The following is a 19,750-nucleotide window of genomic DNA, read 5'->3' as shown; positions in this document are numbered from 1 at the left end:
TGGAACATATGCTTTCCTAATCAAATATAGCTGGGTTTTAAAAAGAGCCAGATACATTGTTTGATAATAGCCATTTTGTTGCCTGAAGAACATTTTCTTCTGCATGGTGTCACCAAAGCTTGCAGAGATAATTAGTGCAATCCTATGCATGTCTGCGGAGAAGTAAGTCTCTTGACTTCAATGGGTCTTACTTTCAAATAAGTCTGTAGAAGATTGCAGCCTAAAAGACCTAATTTGAGCCTTTGTGGTCATATGCTTCCATTGTAAAACAAGGCACTGATGGGGAAGTGAGACTTGCCAAATAGAAATCTACATACATTCCTCTCACCATCACCCCACCCCCCAAATAATTGTTACAATTCAGGCATGATTCACAGCCACAGCAATATGCTGATAATAGTTTCCATGTGATCAGGGGTCCGCACAGGTATGGAAATAGGATTCCTGAATGGGCTGACCAGGTTGTGTGATAAATGCCAAATCTAGTACTAGACTTTCCAGGCATTGCTTGTGCTGGCAATTATCTCAATCCGTCCAACCACATGGGAAGAAATTTAACAGGAAGTGAGGTACAGTGCCCATCAAACAGTTTCTGATTATGCTCCTCTTGTTAGGTCTCACAAGAAGTTATATTTTCCATCCCTGTTGGAGCTGGCATTTTCTGTGGCTATATTGAACTACTTTCCAGCACACGGGGTTCTTTCAAAACCTAAAAATAGTTGTTTCAGTATTTATTTTTGTGACTAAGCATGTAATTTTAATTCCACCAAAGTTAAAAATGCCATGCAGAAATCGTTTTCTAAGAAACTTGATGGTTCTGGTAATATGCCATCAAATGTTTGGGAAGAGCAGAAACTTCTCAATAGATTCTATGGGGCCTCTCTTGAAAGTATGGTGGGCTTATCACTCAGAGTTTCACCTTCTGTCTTCACCTGCCCAACCACCCTTTCTACCTTTCTCTTCACCCATTATGAAAACTTCTTTCTAGCCCCTTCTTATCCCTCCCATCTTCTAGTTGGTTAAATGTTTAGTTGGTTGGTGGTTATTTTAATTTGGGTATAACTGTAAATTGCTTATTATTATTGCTGCTGCTGCTGTTGGTTTCTATTAATTTATTGGTTTGTTTGTTGCTCATATAGGATATTTTCTTTTCCAATGTTTTATGCTTTTTTGTGATTTTATATATGTTGTAAGCCGCCCAGAGTGGCTAGGGAAACCCAGCAAGATGGGCGGAATATAAATTTAAAAATTATTCAAGTTAAAGTTTCAAGTTTATTGCGGCCAAAGCCAGTGACACTAAACACCACAAGATCAGACAACAAGAAATCAGCAACAACTTCAGAAAAGAAAAAGGGTTACACAAGGGAACTTCGCAGTGTGCCATTCAACAGAAGAGATTTACGCTTCTTAATTACTAAAGTGCAAAATTTAGCCACCTCATATGATATTGAGCTTGAGGAATCTTCCAGGAGGTATTTTCGAAGAATTTCAGGGGAGGATTCCAAATAATATTGAAGAGGTATAAATTTTGATAGAAGCGGTAAAATAAGTTGAACTCGTTCTTCACTATAGAATTCGCAAGATAGAAGAATGTGTGTGACAGATTCTACCTTATTAGACATACAAGGGCAGAGACGCGCATGCATTGGAACCCGCGTGAATTTGCCGTACAGCACTGCTGAGGGCATTGTCTCAAAGCGGGCTCTAGAGAAAGCCCATCTATAGGCTTCGTTAGTGATGTTAGTTAAGTAAGGGGCAGCTGCAAAATTAGGCCAAGCTTTTAAACATCTATACGTCTCTGGGAGTAGGGCGCCTTCTTGTTGTAATTCGATATCATAAAGTCTCCGAGTGATAGTAGCTTTTGCCTTGTTCAGAGTTCCAATAAAAAGATTTTCAGGGTTTAGGCCAATTTGTTTGATCTTGTTAGTTATTTGCATAAGCCAAGGAGGATAGGGAACTGCGGCCAGGAAGCAAGGTAATAGACCCTTAGGATTGTAATGTATTTTCAGCCAGAGGGATATTGCTTGTTCCCAGACTTTTAATTCCACTCTGGGCAGTCCTGCCTCTTGCCTTAAGACTGCATTAGGTGTACACTTAGGGGTAGCAAATAATGATCTTAAGAATTTAGATTGTACTGTTTCAAGGGTCTTAAGGTTGGCAGAGGGGCTAATTTGAGAGCCATATAGAAGTTGGGCTAAAGATTTTGCCTGAAAGACTGTTAGGGCCATCGGGAGGAAGCCAGCTCCTTTCCTTCTGAATAATCTAAGGATAGCATTTGCACTTCTTTCTGCTGATATAGCTGATGTGGTCAAGTGTGTTGAGAATTTGGCATTATAAGAGAAAGTAATGCCTAAGTATTGGAAGGTCTTAGTCTGTTCAATGGCGTTTCCCTTTACGCTCCAATTATCCTTCCTGAAGGAGCGGTTAAAATGTACAATTTTGGTTTTGGCAAAGTTAATTGTTAACAGTTCAGTGTTACATTGGTCACTAAACTTTCCTAAGGCACGTTTCAGACCCACTTTGGTTTGAGAGAGAAGAACAGCGTCATCCGCATACATTAAAATTGGTACTTTTCTGCCATTAGAGAACACAGGGGGGTGGGTTTCAATTTCACGGCAGCATGTGACCAGGGAGTTAACATAGATGTTAAATAGGAATGGGGCTAATAGGCATCCTTGTCTAACTCCTCTTTGGACTGGGATTTCTCTAGAGAGTCTGCCGTCCTGTGCAAGTCTTATCTGGAGGGTATTGTTCTCATGAAGCTTAATCATCAGAAGTAATAACCTTCTGTTAATACCCATATTGGCCAATTTGGCCCAGAGCCTGCTCCTGGATACAGAATCAAATGCTGCCTTTAGGTCCACAAAGGCCGCATATAATGACTTTTTCCAATATTTCGCATACTTATAGACAAAGTAATCTAACACTAAGCAGTGATCAATGGTGCAACGTCCGGATGTAAACCCTGCTTGTTCAATTTCTAGCAAGTTATTATGATCTAACCATTTCCATAATTTTAGGCATAGATGTTTTGTATAAAGTTTACAGATCACATTCAGGAGACTAATTGGTCTATAATTAGATGGATCAGAGGGGTTGCCCTTTTTAAATATGGGAACAATTATAGCTAGTCCCCAATCTTTAGGGATTTCAGTTGTCTTATCTATATATGAAAATAGATTTGCAAGGACCGGGGCCCACCAGTTTATTTGCGCTTTCAGAAGTTCAGCGACAATGAAATCACTTCCTGGGGCTTTGCCAGATTTCATTTGTAGAATTAGCGAAGTGATTTCAGTTTCAGATGTTGGGGGCCATGGTGTATCATTATCTAAGGGGATGTTAAGCGGCGCAGAAGGACGATGTTCCCTAAACAGCACTTTATAGTGCTCTTCCCATGAATTTGCAGGGATTATTGTGCCCTCATTAGGAGCTTTGGTTTGACTGGAGATAATTTTCCAGAAGTTGGAATTGTCTTTTTCTATTGACGCTTTTATGAGGGCCTGCCAGATGAGAGAGTCTGCGGTTCTTTTTTTGGTTTTTAATAACTCTTTGTAGTTCTTTTTTTTAAGTTGTAACTCCAATTTAGTGATAGGGTTAGGATTTTGCTGGAAGACCTTAAAGCATTCCCTGAGTATAAGTTTTGCCTGAGTGCATTCATGGTCAAACCATTTTTTGTTGGTAGGGGAGTCATTTTGGTTAGATCTTCTGGGTCTTGACAATAACGGTTGGAGTTTTCGGATTAATGTGTTATAATGGTCAATTGGGGAGGTCTCTTCAGTGTCGTTGGAAGTCAGATCAGCCCAGCGGAGTTGACCTTCCATTGATTGTGTCCAAATACCAAAATTGTTATTAACATAAGGGGACCATTTAATTCTGGATCTGCCTATTTGTTGTAAAGCGCTAGGATCAGGAGTCTGCGGGGCAAGCCCACATCTAGAGGGTTCCCAAAATTCAGTCCTTTTAAGATTTAGGGGTAAATGGTCACTTTCGGTTCTTATATCTACAGTAAATTCAATATATTCATCGAAGAGTTCTTGGGAGACAAGGATGTAGTCAATAACAGAATGCCTTAAGCCTGACCAGTAAGTAAATTGGCCAGGGCAGTCCCCCGAGGAGAGGCCGTTTAAAATAACAAGGTTTAATCTAAGTGCCATTAAAAAAAGACATGTACCAGCAAAATTGGTAACTGGGTCAAGTGAGTGACGCCTAAATAGGGGCCAATGTTCATCATTAGCATTTAGGGGACCCATTCCACTTTCCTTGATTAACTGTTCGTCTGAGTGGCCTAGCCTTGCATTAAAATCCCCACCAATAATTAAGGAGGCAGAGGGAAACTTATTTGAGACAAGGAGAATGCAGTCTTCCAGTTCGTTCCAGATGTTTTTAAGATCAGTTTGTTTCATGAGTGGGTGAATATAAACATTGATGCATATGATCTTAAAATGGGTGGAGAATATTTTAACGGCCAAAATCCATTTTTTATCGATTTTCAATTGGATAGGGGAGGCTCCTAGATCTGTCGATACGAAGGTGCTCAAACCTCCCGCCGGTCTTCCACCTTTTGGGCCGATTGAGGCAGGGGAATGGAAAGCAAAGTAATTGTGTAGTTCGAAAGGATTTTGCATCCAGGTTTCTTGGAGCAGGATGATCTTGAACTGTGATACGTAGGTTAAAACGTCTTTGTCCCTTGTTTTCGATTGCCATCCAGCAACGTTCCAGGATAGTAGTAGGGGTGAGAGTCATTTTGTCTCTTCAATAGCATCTAGGGCTTTCCCGGGGTCGTGGAAGATGCAACCATTGGATGGTTGAGTCTCCAGTAATGTGATTAGGGGCGCCACAGAGATTTCGGCGTGGATTTCATTTGGGCAGAGTAGGGGTGTGTGTTCTGCCGTGACCTGAGGAGATTCATGACCCATTTTTCGCTCCAAGTTAGGTGGAATATTTGCCTCTTTTGTGGGCGCTAGATCTTCAAAGTTGCGGAGATAGAGTAATAACTCATCTAGTCTGTCCGTTATCTCTGTTTGTTCGGCTTTTGGCAGATGGGAGAAGGAGACAAGTAATTCCTGCTCCATCGAATTCTCAAGATGAGTAGCCTTTGATAGGAGGGGCATGGGGGTCTCTGTCCAACTAATTAAGTCTGAGGGTGGAGAGGTAGAGCTCGTAGTAGATGGAATGCCCTCATTTTTAATTGCTTTCCTTTTAACTGGAGAGTAGGGAATAAGAGGGCAAATCTTAGTGTTGATAAAAACTCTTGTGATAAAAATTCTATAATTAGTCAGGTAGCTTCGTAGGGACATCATATAAGTTGGAAGCTTTTTAGAATCAAAGGTGAGCAGTATCCTCTGCATGTGTGGCTTGCTGTAAATGTGGACAGTGGATTTCAGATCGATGGAAAGAGGATCTACGCCCAGAAGCTCAGCTAGATGCCTTCTTGCGACATGTGTAGACGACCAGTTAACAACCTGACCTTTGAAGGGGAGGATAATTAAACAAAGTCTAGTGGCTTGTAACGAGAGATTATAGGAAGATATGGTGTGTAAATCTTCCATAGATTGTTCGTTTTCAGATTTGCAGCCAGTCTGCGGGGTTGAGCGTAATAGGGCAGGTACTCTGGGTGTTGGTTCAGCCCTATCCTCCGGTGAAACGTCTACAGGGCTGACATTAACTTTTGGGGATACAAAGGATGTAATCTTCTCTAAGGAGCCTTTGATGTCTCTTATATATTTAAAGATACAGTCCACGGTTTTAGCCACTAGGTCTAACGTGGTAGAGTGTTCAAGCAGTAATTCAGAGAGATGGTTTGCTTGTTCTCCGATGCAGTCTTCCGCCTGAATGGGCATAGTTGGAACTTTTTTGGGGCCTTTTGGTCTCGTGATGGTGTTGTTTAAGGAGTTAATGGGTTGTTTAGTGGGTGGTTCCTTCGGTGTAATTTCCTTATCTATTATCTCTGCTAATGGCTAGAAGCTGTTCGAGGTCGGAATATTAAAAGTGTCCTTTGTTTTTCCATAGAAGAATTCGCTGATTTTGGTTTGCTTGGTAAGGGGCAAACATGCCATTTCCTCTAAGTCCTCAGATTCTCTGCAGCGTTTACCAACCCCCCTCCTCGCATCAGCAGGGCTGTCTAATTGCTGAGTCATCTCTCCCTTTGCCTCGCTCTTTTATCTTCCCTAAATTTTTCAAAGAGTCGAGGGAGTATTTTCCTTGAAAGTATCCTATTCAAGGAGGAGGAGTGTGCCAAAGGTTATTGGCATAACACTAAATTATGCTCCGTCTGTGCCTCCAGACTTGTGGTGGGAACAGCCCATGAATCTTCCTGTAAGCTCTTCGCAGTGTGATAAGATAGTCAATGCGGCTTTAAAGCTCCAAGAAGAGTCAGGAAAGCGGAACGTGGGATAGAATGGGGAGTCAGGAAAGCGGAACGTGGGATAAAAATTATTATTATCATTATTATTATTATTTATTATTAGTTCTTTCCTCTTTATTTTCTCCTTTTATGTCATTTGTTACTTTTCCTCTTCTTTGTCTTCACTAAGAATGACAAATTCACTAAATGAACAACAGACCAGGTAAACACTGTGCTATATTATGGCCTGGAAGCTGGTGGAGTGGGGTGCAATGTTACTGAGTTATATAGAAAATAGAAATCTTCAAATAACTAGCTAAAATGGAAACTTTTTTTAAAAAAACTTTCTTCTGTGCTTACCCTCGTTGTAACTGACAGGTTTTAATTTGTTTTAATTGAAAAGCTTTAATTTTATTTTTAAACAGCATGGACATGCTATGTTCGTAATTACAAACCTCTTTCTGTCTTGCCTGATTCTGCACTTCCTATGGGACAGCTGAATTATCTTGCCCTGGAGAATATGTGATTACTTTATTGTTGCATTTACTTCCCATTTTTCTTTGTATGTTGTAGAATCAGCTTTATCACAGTCATTATAACCATTATATTGGTTTAACTGTGGATTTTGAAAAAAGTTACCGGTAAGTAAACACAAGTAAACAAACAAACAAACAAAAAGTGGAAATAAGATTTTTAGTTCTTGTGCCCAAAATAGCAGTTGTCATTTTCATCACTGGATAACCTTCCTTTGCCTAGAAGGGATGCGGGTAGCACTGTGGTCTAAACCACTGAGCCTCTTGGACTTGCCGAGTGGAAGGTCGGCGGTTCAAATCCACGTGATAGTGTTGAGTTCTCATTGCTCTGTCCCAACTTCGGCCAACCTAGCTGTTCGAAAGCATGCCAGTGCAAGTAGATAAATAGGTACCACTGTGGTGAGAAGGTAAACAGTGTTTCTGTGCACTCTTCCACTCATCACTGTGTTCCATTACACCAGAAGTGGTTTAGTCATGCTGGCCACATGACCCAGAAAGCTGTCTGTGGACAAACACCAGCTCCCTTCGCCTGAAAAGCAAGATGAGTGCCACACCCATAGTCACCTTTGACTGGACTTAACCATCCAGGGGTCCTTTACCTTTTTTAACCCTTCCCCCCTCTCTGCTCTGACTCAACACTGGGTCTAACAGATCTCAAAATATACCTTCTATGATTTACTTACTTACTTACTTATTGCATACCTCCACCAGGTAGGTTACAACAATGTAAAAATACATTCTTAAAATTTACTATGCTGCCACAACTCCTTTGTCTCCCCCAACTTTATTAAGACTGCAGGCACCACCTTCCCAATGACAAACTTACTGAGCTCTAGAATAATGGAATTGTAGAATTTTAGAGTTGGAAAGGAACCCCCAGGGTCATCTATTTCCTCCAAGCCTTCTGAGGACACAGCATTCCTTTCTCCTTGTAACTGGTATGGTGCAATGGTTGGAGTGTTGGACTATGGGAGGCATAGGCAAACTCCAGCCCTCCAGATGTTTGGGACTACAATTCCCATCATCCCTAGCTAACAGGACCAGTGGTCAGGGATGATGGAAATTGTAGTCCCAAACATCTGGAGGGCCGGAGTTTGCCTATGACTGGACTATGGGCTTGGAGGCCAGAGCTGAATCTCCTCTCAGCCAAGAAGCTCAGTGGGCCAGTCACTATTTCTCAGCCCAATGCATCTCACTAGGTTGTTGTCATGATAAAACAGAGAAGGGAGAACTATGTACGCCATCTTGAGCTCCACAGAGGAAAAGGTGGTGTGCTGTATACATGTAAAATAAATAAATGCCTTCTTTATCCGTTGAGGAAGAGGGCACTGCCCTATCTGCCTTAATCCTAGATGTTGTATATAGCTTGGATGTGATGTGTCCTTAGTTCTTGCTCGTATTTTGCTCTGCTCCCAGCCACACCCTGAATATTGAAGCAAAGACAGTCTCCCTCTCCCAATGGCAGCCCTTTATGATGCCGCTGGAAGAGACTGAGAACAAATCCTGGCTGATAGTTGTCACTTTCTCCCACACCTGGAACATCCATCCTTTTCTCCATTCCAGCCAACTAAGGAGCAAAAAGAAGGCATGACCAACCTTACTTCTCCCCACCACACCACCACCGCCACAAGCCACCTTCACTTCTCCCTCTCTGCTGCCCATCCTCATATAATACATCGTAATGTATTATATGAGGCAGGGCTTACCTGCCTCCCCCAGTGTCTTATTCAAGTTGACACCCCTGATGACATATCAATCAGGCACTTGATTTAATGCGTGGGTTTTTTTAAAAATGCAGATTTAAATTGCCCTGATTTGAATCAGTGAACCCTACTGCCTTTTCTTCTATGGACAGTTTATGGTTCATAATCACTGAGAAGAAGTGGATAGCTTAATCACAAATTTTGTTAAGCTTCATAATTGAGATAATGTTATCTATTAATATTATTTTATGCATTATCTTAAAGAAAAAGTTTTCTTGCCTCAGGCATAAAATCCAAATAACCTTGTGGTGATAAAAAAATGATATTAAGGAAAGTAATGGGCAATTTGCTCTGCTTTAATAGCATCTCAATCTTTAAAGATAATGATTGTTTTCAGAGCCATTTTGGCTCCATTATTTCAGCAATACTGCTGGATATATTTAATGTTGTGTCCTCAAAAAGAAAATCTGACAGTGCTGTCTGATGGAACACTAAGGTCAACAGCTAAACTGTTTTATTAGCTTGGTGTTCTTTGGCCACGGAGCTCCAAAAAAACCTGAAAACCGTTGTAAAAATATGCAGTATAAATGAAAAAGCTATGACTTTGTTCTGTCCAATACTGTCATATCATTTCCTCTAGCTGGTTGAATGGAACTCCAGTTACCTATGAAGCCTGGGCACCCAATGAACCCAACTTTTCAAACGAGGATGAAAATTGTGTCGTCATGTATTATCGAACAGGCAAGTAGAACAAAATATTATCATTCTTTTAAAAAAATCTGAGAATGTGTGTGCCTGATAGTGGCACAAAAATTAATTTATATATAGTTAACTACTACACACTGAACCTTTAGTCATGATAACTATTCAGTCTGAATATACACTGAAGGCCATTACCTTGCTTTGAACACAACATATTGCAGTTATTAATATTGCTCATTTTGAAGCAAGAGGGTGAATATAAACTGGCTCTTCTTGAAATAAAAAAAAGAGTCCAATCCAAAAATATGATTCAAAATATTTACTAACAGAACTTGTTCCAAAAACAAACATAAAACAAATAATGTAACACCCAGATAGTTGCACAATATTGTGTGCTGCCCCACCCACCCCGCACCCTCTGGCTACACGCATGTGATCCAATGTGGAGTATGGAGAAACAGGCTGCCAGTTGAATGGGGAAGACACCAAGTGGGTGACGTCCAAAAAATCAAGGCAGCTGCAAATCCACACTAAACTACCATGTGGATGGGCGTTATATTTGTATCACATAAGCAAGTGTATACAACAAAAGAGATTTGGGGAGATGCTATACAGACATATACCGTATTTTTCGCACTGGCCCATAGGGCACACCTCGTTTTTGGGGGGAGAAATGAATAAAAAAAATTTATTCCCCCCCCCAGCCGCAGGGCTGGGGCGGGGGAAGCCGGAGCTTCCCCTGACCCCAGCCCCCAGAACAGGCTGCTATCCGCAAGCCTTGCGGGCCCGGCGGCAACTCCCGCCGGGCTCGCAAGGCTTGCGGACACCTGTACGAAGCACGGGGTGCCCTCTGGAGGGCGCCCTGCGCTTCGGGCTCCAGGCTGCTGCCCGCAAGCCTTGCGAGCCCGCAGGAACTCCCCCCGGGCGCACAAGGCTTGCGGACACCTGCTCGAAGCACGGGGCACCCTCCGGAGGGCGCCCTGTGCTTCGGGCTCCAGGCTGCTGCCCGCAAGCCTTGCGAGCCCGCGGGACCTCCCGCCGGGCGCACAAGCCTTGCGGATAGCTTCCTGAAGCGTGGAGAGCGAGAGGGGTCGGTGCGCACCGACGCCTCTCGCTCTCCAGGCTTCAGCGAAAGCCTGCATTCGCCCCATAGGACGCACACACATTTCCCCTTCATTTTTGGAGGGGGAAAAGTGCATCCTATAGGGCGAAAAATACGGTACATTAAAGATTGCTTATTTTTAATAACATTGGAACTGTAAGTAGTTCAAATTGTGAAAAACTGCTTACAGTATTTTATTTTATTGTTACATTTCTCCATAAGCCCCACTGTCTTCCAACATGGAACTTATGCAACATACAGTTCATGAACAGCCTCCATTTGAAGCACATTGATCAGACTGAGACCAGCTTAAGTTCAGAAAAGTTATTGTACCATGTGCCTTCAGATTGTGTACTGGCATAATTGGTATATATACCACAACAATCAAGGGCAGTGTGTTGACCTGCAAGCTCTATTTCCAGTACAATAGTAGTAGTACTTGCTGTCAAGCCCTTATTTGTAATGCATCCTTGAACGGCTGTTGATTATTTTTCATTTGGGAGTGATTTAATCTTACTGATCAACACAAAACTTCTCTATTCAGGCTTATGGAATGACATAAACTGTGGCTCTGAGAACAGATTCATCTGCGAAAGGGATAAGAGTTCTGTCCGTTCAGCTGCTGCTCCCACAACGCCTGCACCTGTTGGAGGCTGTGCAGATGGCTGGCTTTTCTTTGATAAAAAGGTAACTAAGTGATTTCCAATATACTGGTATATTACCCCTTTTCAGTTATTATAGCACATACAGTGAATGTTTTCCCAGGGCTTTTGAATATGCAGTGATTGCTCTCCATTTCCACAGTTCTATGCAAAGGCTCTTTATAGAGGTTAAAATGAATGTGCACGTAGCTCAGGGGTTAAACCTCCCATCATGATTACACATCTCTCCCCGCCATCCCGCTTCTGCCGCCCCATGTCTATAAGGACTGAAAAGGACTGCTGTGCTGCAAAATAGAAGTGCCAGATTTTAAAATAAGAGGTGGTATTTTTAAAGTTTGGTTATGTATCAGCTACCCAAAAGAGCAGTTAAATGGTATTCAAACTAAATTTTCAGAATTTGGTTATGTTAATCTTTATTAAATGACACTCTTAGGGGGGAAACAGGTTATATTCTTCTCAAAGAGAAGCTCAAATGCTTCCCTCCTATACTGCTCCTACAATTTGAAAAGTGTAGGCGTTCTTTCATCTGATGCAGGCAATCTCATCTTGTTGCATAGCAGAGCTGGCTGTAGAAAAAACAATACCAAAACATTTAAAAGGCAATGACATCATCCAAAGCATCAAATTAAAAGCAATAAAATGCAGTTTTCAATCATTAGTTTTCTGACATTTATTTCTAAAAGAAAGTGGATATCACAGCTCTTTATTTTTCTTCACAGTGCTTCAAACTATTAGGTTTGAATGAAGAAGAGAGGAAAAACTGGCACGAAGCACGACTTGATTGCAAAGAATCCGGAGGAAATCTGGCTAGCATACCAAACAAAGAAACACAAGGTGCAGTCATTGCCTTTAAAACATGTTGTTCTTATAGGCTTAATGTTTTGCAAGTTCAGGAGCCTGGGTTTAAGTTACTTTCATGCCAGACAAACTGTTACAGGTGGCTCCTTGCCACTCTGGTAACTTGAGAAACTGCAGGACACATGGAGGAGCTGCTAACCAGGAAAGTGCAACAATAAAACAATGAATAGGGTGATAATGCAATGACCACTGCAATAGACACAAGATAATATCAACAAGGCAACTATCTGCAAACAAACAATAAACATCCATAAACCTCTGGTAAAATCCTGGCCTTGCTTCTTCTGTTGTTGTTTAGTCGTTTAGTCGTGTCCGACTCTTCGTGACCCCATGGACCAGAGCACGCCAGGCACTTCTGTCTTCCACTGCCTCCCGCAGTTTGGTCAAACTCATGCTGGTAGCTTCAAGAACACTGTCCAACCATCTAGTCCTCTGTCGTCCCCTTCTCCTTCTGCCCTCCATCTTTCCCAACATCAGGGTCTTTTCCAGGGAGTCTTCTCTTCTCATGAAGTGGCCAAAGTATTGGAGCCTCAGCTTCAGGATCTGTCCTTCTTCTATGATCTTCCAATTCAGCTCTAGACCCTTCCTAAGCTGAAAGCTTTTTGTAGTAATTTTGGCCTATTGTTGCATTTTCCAGGTGCAGAAGGGCTTGTGCTGGATTAGTTGCTCCTTTTTGTTACCTTAAGGCAGGGTGTCTGGAATCTGATGGACTAAAACTCCTGTTAGCTCCAGCAAACATAGCAAATGGACAGGAATGGTGGCAGATGCAGTCAATAATACCTGAGGGGCACTGTGGTGGAAACTCCTGAATTAATCAAACTTTATAGGTTTTTTGTATACAAAATATATCAGTTCATGGTATTGATTACTTATTGGTCATGGTGGTGAAATCCACCATGGTGAAATTTTTATGTTTTAGTCATTTTTTTGTTTTTTTGTTTTTTAGCATTCCTTATGGTGCAATTACATAGTGCTGCAACTGACCCTTGGATTGGACTGAATGATTGTAGTTCTAGTTACAGATATTTATGGACAAGTGGAAGTGGAGTCTACTTTACAAACTGGGCCCGAAATTTTCCCAATTACAATGTAAGTCCTGCCTGCAAAGGCTTTCATCTCTCCCCCTCCCCCAAGATGAGAAATGTATCCTATATTGTATTCCTGGAACGCCTTCTCAGCATTAGCACCCCATTTATATATATCTCTCTTCTGCCCCCCACCTACTTTGAGGGGCATCTACATAGTTTATCTTTTAGTGCTGAAGTATCAAAAATAGGCAGGGATGCGGGTGGCACTGTGGTCTAAACCACTGAGCCTCTTGGGCTTGCCGATCAGAAGGTTGTTGGTTCAAATCCCCGCGACGGGGTGAGCTCCCGTTGCTTGGTCCCTGCTCCTGCCAACCTAGCAGTTCAAAAGCAAGTCGAAGTGCAAGTAGATAAATAGGTACTGCCTCGGCGGGAAGGTAAACGGCGTTTCCGTACCCTGCTCTGGATCGCCAGAAGCGACTAAGTCATGCTGGGCACATGACTCCCTCGGCTCCCTCGGCCAGTAAAGCAAGATGAGCGCCACAACCCCAGAGTCGTCCGCAACTGGACCTATTGGTCAAGGGTACCTTTTCATTTTTATCAAAAGTAGGCAGTAGAGTTGTAAACAGATTCTGAAGAGCCTCTATAGAAGTTGGTGTGAAGCAACTTATATGCCAAATAAGGCCTGTTGCTTTAATTGTGTCAATTAAATTCGGTCTGGAGGGTTGGAAACTTCCCCTCAACTCTCTCTGGACATTTTTATTCTGTTTGCATTCTGCCAGTGGATGAAAGATTTGAAGATAATCTGTCGATGCTTAGTTTCCTAGTTAGAGTTAACACCTTCCTCCCCAAAACCCACTGAAGCATTGCCATTCGTTTCAATTGTACATTTCCTACTGAGTTGGGGAATTCAGACATTCTGAAGGGCATCTCACCCATTTCCATACACACTTTCCTTGATCTTCAGACCGGTAGGTGCTGCCACATCTTTCTCAAATAGCAATCACTTATATTAGGTCTTACAAGGATTCAGAAACATGCTGAGAAAGTTGCAAGAATCTGAGATGGCTTCTATTGTAGCATTTAAAATATTGTCCTGTCAGTGTGCTGGTGGGATGAGTTATTAGAATACCACCCACTGTCTAGGTAGAGTTACTGCTCCCCTTTGATGCTCACACCTGACAACCCTTTCCTTAAAAAGCTGTGGTCAATCTTCTGCCAAGGCTACGCCCACATGCCAATCACCTGGTGTCATTAGAGCAGGAAGAAAGGAGGATGGACTTCTGAAGCACTACATGTTGAAATCCTGGCAATCAGCTGACTTTCAAGTACCTTGACCCCTGATGCCATTGTGGCATCAGATGATTAACCAGCTCCCCCCCCCCCCGCTACATTTAAACTCTACATTTAAGCCTGGCTGCCATTTTATTTTTTCCCAAGACTAGTTTTCAGGAAGTGTCCTGAATCCTCACTCTGATACATGGACTCCCTCATGTGGAGGAGCTTGTGCGGAAATTTATCACACTGGGTACTCAGTGGCAATGTACTATTTCTGCCAAGACTTGAACTTAAAGGTGAGGTGGATGAATTGTCCGGCAGGAAGAGTGTTTCAAGCCAAGCTGCTTGTTGGAAACAGTATTGTATCAGGAAGAGTCAGGCATCATGTGAGCAGTTTTATAGCTGGCCCTGCTGACTACCCTACTTCCTGTAAACTTCAACAGGGCACTCATCCAGAGCATGCATCATTAAAAGATGCCTACCCCTGAGTAGGGTGCAGAGATGGGAGGCCTTGTGTTGCCAGACATGCAGTGCACCTTTAGTCTAGGGTTTGATGTGGACTTGGCACCATCTGATCCTGGAATCACACAAGCAATTGTGTAGTCTGGATTGTGTTGAGTTGTATGATCTGTTAGCTTTCATCAGGTATCGTGAATTCACAGGCACCCTTAGTTGCAGCAATCTCAGGGTGTTTGTTGGACTCCACTAACTCCCTTTGATCCCAGGATACAATGGGGCCAGCCCCTCTTTAGATATTTAATTCAGTGGTGGAGGTTGTTTCTTGGCTGGGTTGGGCAAGGCAGTGATGAGAAGTGATGACTCATGAGAGCTATCAGTGATGAGAACTATCCATCTGCAAACTTACTACCCATCCTTACTACCCATAACTACCCATCATTTCTAAAAAGATAGGATACTGTTTTCATCTAGTTTGAGAAGTACAAAAGGAGGGCTCTTAAGAAAAATCTATGATAAAAGGATTGTCCCCTACACAATGTAAGTGTTTTTATTCCTTAGGGAGACTGTGTTTTTATTATGCATGAGCCTCTACCGATGGCAGGAAGGTGGCGAAATGGACCATGTTCTGACAAGAAAAGCTACATCTGCCAAAGAAATACTGGTACATTTTAAGTTTATTGATTACTGATGTTTGCAAGTTGATTATTGATTACAGGTGTAAGCAATTTTTGGCATAGGCATTGGGTATGTATCCTGAATCAACCAGTCAGACTGCTGATTTTTTTTCTTTTTGGCTTGGTCGAACTTGGATTAAGGTTCACCCTATGACAGGCACCCCCAAACTCGGCCCTCCAGATGTTTTGGGACTATAATTCCCATTATCCCTGACCACTGGTCCTGTTAGCTAGGGATGATGGGAGTTGTAGTCCCAAAACATCTGGAGGGCCGAGTTTGGGGGTGCCTGCCCTATGATGTACAGTACATCAAACAGAGTGATCCATCAGCCCCACCGCTCGGGACAGGTCTCATGGCCCATCAGCCCCCATCTGGCCACTATCCCCTCCTTTATTGGGGTACCAAATCTTTTTAGCAGGAAGGTGTGGGATCCCCAACACTACCCCCTCCAGGCTAAGGATCCAACCCAATGCTTTACCCACCATAAAGTTGTGACAGTTGGTGACCACTGCCACGAGGTAGGCAGAAACCTCTAGACAGGCCCAGTTCAGCAGCAATAAAAATTCCTAAGTAGCACCAAATAGAATGATGGAGAATCTCCATAGCTGGATCTTGAGCATGGCCTGCCCACTTACCTCCAGGCAGGACCGGAGGCTGATACATAGGGAATAAGGGTGCGGGATCTAGTGGCAAACAAGCCAGGAACCACAATCGTGGTGCCCCTTTATGAATGACATGGCCATACCCACTAGCCTGCCTGTCATAGTCCCATTAAACAGACAGGCTCCCGCCAACTCGCATGACCACAGGAGAAGGATTTTGTCCCCCAACGGATGTGCGGGACAGGAAGAAGGTGCCCAGCTCAGCTGTGGTCGCCCCAGGCCACAAACCATCACTCCCAGGGGACTTAAGGTAAGTAGAAAATCTGCCAAAGAAACACTGGTATGTTTTTAGGAGAAAAGTAACAGAAAATTCACCCGGTGCTATACCAGCTGCACTGGCTCCTGGTGGAGTACAGGATCAGGTTTAAGGTGCTGGTTTTAACCTTTAAAGCCCTATACGGCCTAGGACCCTCGTACCTACGGGACCGCCTCTCCTGGTATGTCCCAAAGAGGAACTTACGGTCTTCAAATAAAAACATCCTGAATGTCCCAGGCCACAGAGAGGTTAGGCTGGCCTCAACTAGAGCCAGGGCTCTTTCAGCTGCGGCTCCAATCTGGTCAAACGCTCTGTCACAAGAGACTAGGGCCCTGCGGGACTTGACATCTTTCTGCAGGGCCTGCAAGACAGAGCTGTTCCACCAGGCCTTTAGTCAGAATGCAGACTGACTCCCTCCTTTGGCAATCTTCACAGAACTTTAGCTTAATGGTTGCCATCAATTTGATTTTAATTAATTTTTATAATGAAATGTTTTTAGAATGTTGCACTATTTTATTGTTGTTAGCCACCCTGAGCCCGGCTTCGGCTGGGGAGGGCGGGATATAAATAAAAATTTATTATTATTATTATTAAAATAATATGTAAATCAGATTGCCTTATGGAGACCAAAGGCAGTTTTCTATGTCATATCATTTTGTTCATAAATAAAAATTAGACGGCCACCTGTCTTTGTATTAGAGATTCAACACTGAGCCGTATAAAGAAAAAACTGCAGTTGTGACAACTATATCTTATAGGTGCATAGAAATGAACTCTTATGAGAGAGAGCCTCAGATGTGCACCTGCTTGGCTTTTCACCCCTGAAATAGGACTGAAAGAGGCATAAGTTGAGTTCTATTTCTGTGTCATAATATCTAACCATATTCAACATGACAGGATTCTCCCATAATCTGTGCAAGTTCATTTGACCAGAAGAACAGAACTCCATGTGTACAGCTGTCCTCCTAAGTGTATTTCTTGAACCCACTGTGAATGACTGAACAGAGGTTTATTATAGGAAGCTAACTGAAGAATAGTTTCTTGAAGTCTCTGTGAAGAAATGAATGTGTTTCAAAAGGGCCTGTTGACTACATGTTGGGAATTTGGTTTGCTTCTATTGAGACTATAAAGGAAATATATTTTGATGCCTTATCTGTATCATCTTGAACTAGAACTAGAATGTTTTTGTTGACATTTAAAATGTTGATTTTCAAGGTTTTTAAATGTTTCATTGCCAATTTTTAGTAACTTTGAGATATTAAAATGTATGTGATAACAATATTACAAAATTTCAGTATCCAGTGAAATAAAATATTTGTAACATATAAAGTTTAATCTGGACTTTGTCTTTTCTCTTGATTGCTTTCCTATAGATCCTGCATTATCACAGCCCGAAACAATGGCTCCAGCCTTTCGCCATATCCCTTTTGGGAATAGCAGCTACTCTTTCATTGCTCCCAAAATGACTTGGGAAGAGGCCAGGGAAAAATGTAATTCAGACCACTCAGAGCTTGCCAGCATTTGGAATCCCTACATTCAATCATTCCTATGGCTGTGGGTGTTGAAATATGAAGAGCCTGTGTGGATTGGTCTAAGTAGCAATATGGTAAGAACTTGGCCAAGCAGGCCAAGTTTGAGGCTCTTGTGTGCTGTGGAAATCAATCCAGGTGGGATACCAGTGATGGAACAACACCACAGTTTAAGAAGGATATTGACAAGGTGGAACATGTACAGAGGAGGGTGACCAAGAGGATCAAGGGCCTGGAACCATATCTTATGAGGAACAATTTAGAGAGTTGGGTATGTTTAGCCTGGAGGAGAGAAGACTGAGAGGTGATATGATAGCCAGCTTCAGATATCCAAAGGGCTGTCACACGGAAAGGGCGGGGCAAGCTTGTTTTCTTGCTCTGGAGGGTAGGAGAAATCAGCAGTGATTTCTGCATTGCAGGGGTTGGGCTAGCTGAGCCTTTGGGCCTCTTCCAACTCTATGCAATTCTCTGATTCTATTGAGTGTATGTGCAGGTGAAATGAAAGGGGAAAATAAATGATGCAGAATTCATGTTGTGGGAAACAAAGATTTTTCTAAACCAGCATGTGTTGTTCCATGTCCATTTGGATTTTAGACTGGTGGGCACTACACGTGGATAAACAACCGGAGATTGGCATATACTAATTGGGCACCTGAAGAACCAACACAGAAAACAGCCTGTGTCTTCATGGACCTTGAGGGTCATTGGAAAACAGGAGCTTGCAATGAAACCTACTTTTCTGCCTGTGAGCAGTATACTGGTAAGCAAAGGAAGAATCTGTTTTCATTATTCTAACTCCAATAAAGTCTCCATTTGAGCACAATACTGAGATATGTGCTCTTGGCACTTTTGACTATTTTGTAAGGAATAAATGAGTAAAAAGTTACTATTTAATCCATCAGGTTAGAATAATAAACAAACAAAAATAGAACGGAGGCTACAATAAGCAATTAAGCCTCAGGTACTGCAACTAGCTTCCAAAGGAAGGAGGGGTAACGAAGTAGGGGATCTTTTTCCTGCTTTGAAATCCCCCTTACCAAATGGTCTTTTTCCTTGAGTTTTTTTACTGCTGTACCTTTGTAATTAGCTGCCCTACCCTCTTGTGAGAGGAAGGGTAGAAAAATATAACAACAACAATCTTATAAATAATTTCCATTGATGCTTATTCAATCCCATTGAATGAGATTGATACTGAAGCAGATTGTCTAACCACATGCTTAAGGATATGGCTTGCCACTAAGGATACAACAAAATTGTGTTCTACTAAACCATGCAGACTGATCAAATGGTGAACTGAGCCTTGTTAAACAAATTTATTCTACTTTCAGAAGATACAGTTCTGACCACAGTAACCATCTTCATCCAGATTGAGGCTAAATGTCTCATTATTTCTCCACACCCACACCCACACACACCATGTGGGTATGTATTTCAGATTCTAGGTGTTGCTTTGTAAAATCACCTGGTTCTGCTCAGGCCAATTCCCTGACTGTCCAATTCAGCTTGAGGGATGGAGTTCTTTTCCCCCTACCTTCACTTCTGTTCACTGTTCTGAATTTTTAAAATGACAGTAGTGGCTGACATTTGCCAGCATAGTAAGAGCATGGATAAAGTCTGCCAAATTATAAACCAATTGGTCCAGGGGGTTTTACACTAAATACCTTGATCTCTCTGAGATATCATGCTTTGCTTCATGATTCATGATTTCTCTGAACCTTATGCACATCACTAGTGTTTATAGATTTCTAAGATGCCTGTTTTTTTTTTGAAAGAAAAATATGTTCTCCATAATAGGTACAATCCCAACTGAGGAGCCACAGCTCCCAGGAAGATGCCCTGCATCAAAAGAAGATGGGAAAGCTTGGGTACCTTTTCGGGCTCATTGCTATCAATTCTACTCTGGTCGGTATACATGGCCAACAGCTTTCTTCAACTGTGCTCAGTTAGGTGGGTATCATTTTGA

At 42.3% G+C, this 19,750-nt stretch overlaps 2 protein-coding genes across 2 annotated transcripts in view; both read left to right on the top strand.

Moving 5' to 3' along the window:
* LOC308459250 (macrophage mannose receptor 1-like) overlaps nucleotides 1–19,750 on the top strand; it is a 100,659-nt gene that overhangs the window by 29,569 nt on the left and 51,340 nt on the right. The gene's annotated exons all lie outside the window — the stretch shown is intronic.
* The window catches only part of LOC308459249 (macrophage mannose receptor 1-like), a 128,075-nt gene that overhangs the window by 100,571 nt on the left and 7,754 nt on the right, over nucleotides 1–19,750 (top strand). Inside the window, exons 18-26 of the mRNA XM_080974382.1 lie at nucleotides 6,917–6,984; nucleotides 9,220–9,320; nucleotides 10,928–11,070; nucleotides 11,765–11,879; nucleotides 12,850–12,992; nucleotides 15,224–15,326; nucleotides 17,632–17,864; nucleotides 18,382–18,547; nucleotides 19,582–19,734. Of these exons, the coding sequence (XP_080830508.1) occupies nucleotides 6,917–6,984; nucleotides 9,220–9,320; nucleotides 10,928–11,070; nucleotides 11,765–11,879; nucleotides 12,850–12,992; nucleotides 15,224–15,326; nucleotides 17,632–17,864; nucleotides 18,382–18,547; nucleotides 19,582–19,734 (1,225 nt within the window). The remainder of the gene's footprint in view (nucleotides 1–6,916; nucleotides 6,985–9,219; nucleotides 9,321–10,927; nucleotides 11,071–11,764; nucleotides 11,880–12,849; nucleotides 12,993–15,223; nucleotides 15,327–17,631; nucleotides 17,865–18,381; nucleotides 18,548–19,581; nucleotides 19,735–19,750) is intronic.

Source organism: Podarcis pityusensis, assembly GCF_964106645.2.
Source record: "Podarcis pityusensis genome assembly, chromosome: 12".
NCBI classification, from domain to species: Eukaryota; Metazoa; Chordata; class Lepidosauria; order Squamata; family Lacertidae; genus Podarcis; species Podarcis pityusensis.
This window is presented reverse-complemented; position numbering and strand designations above follow the sequence as displayed.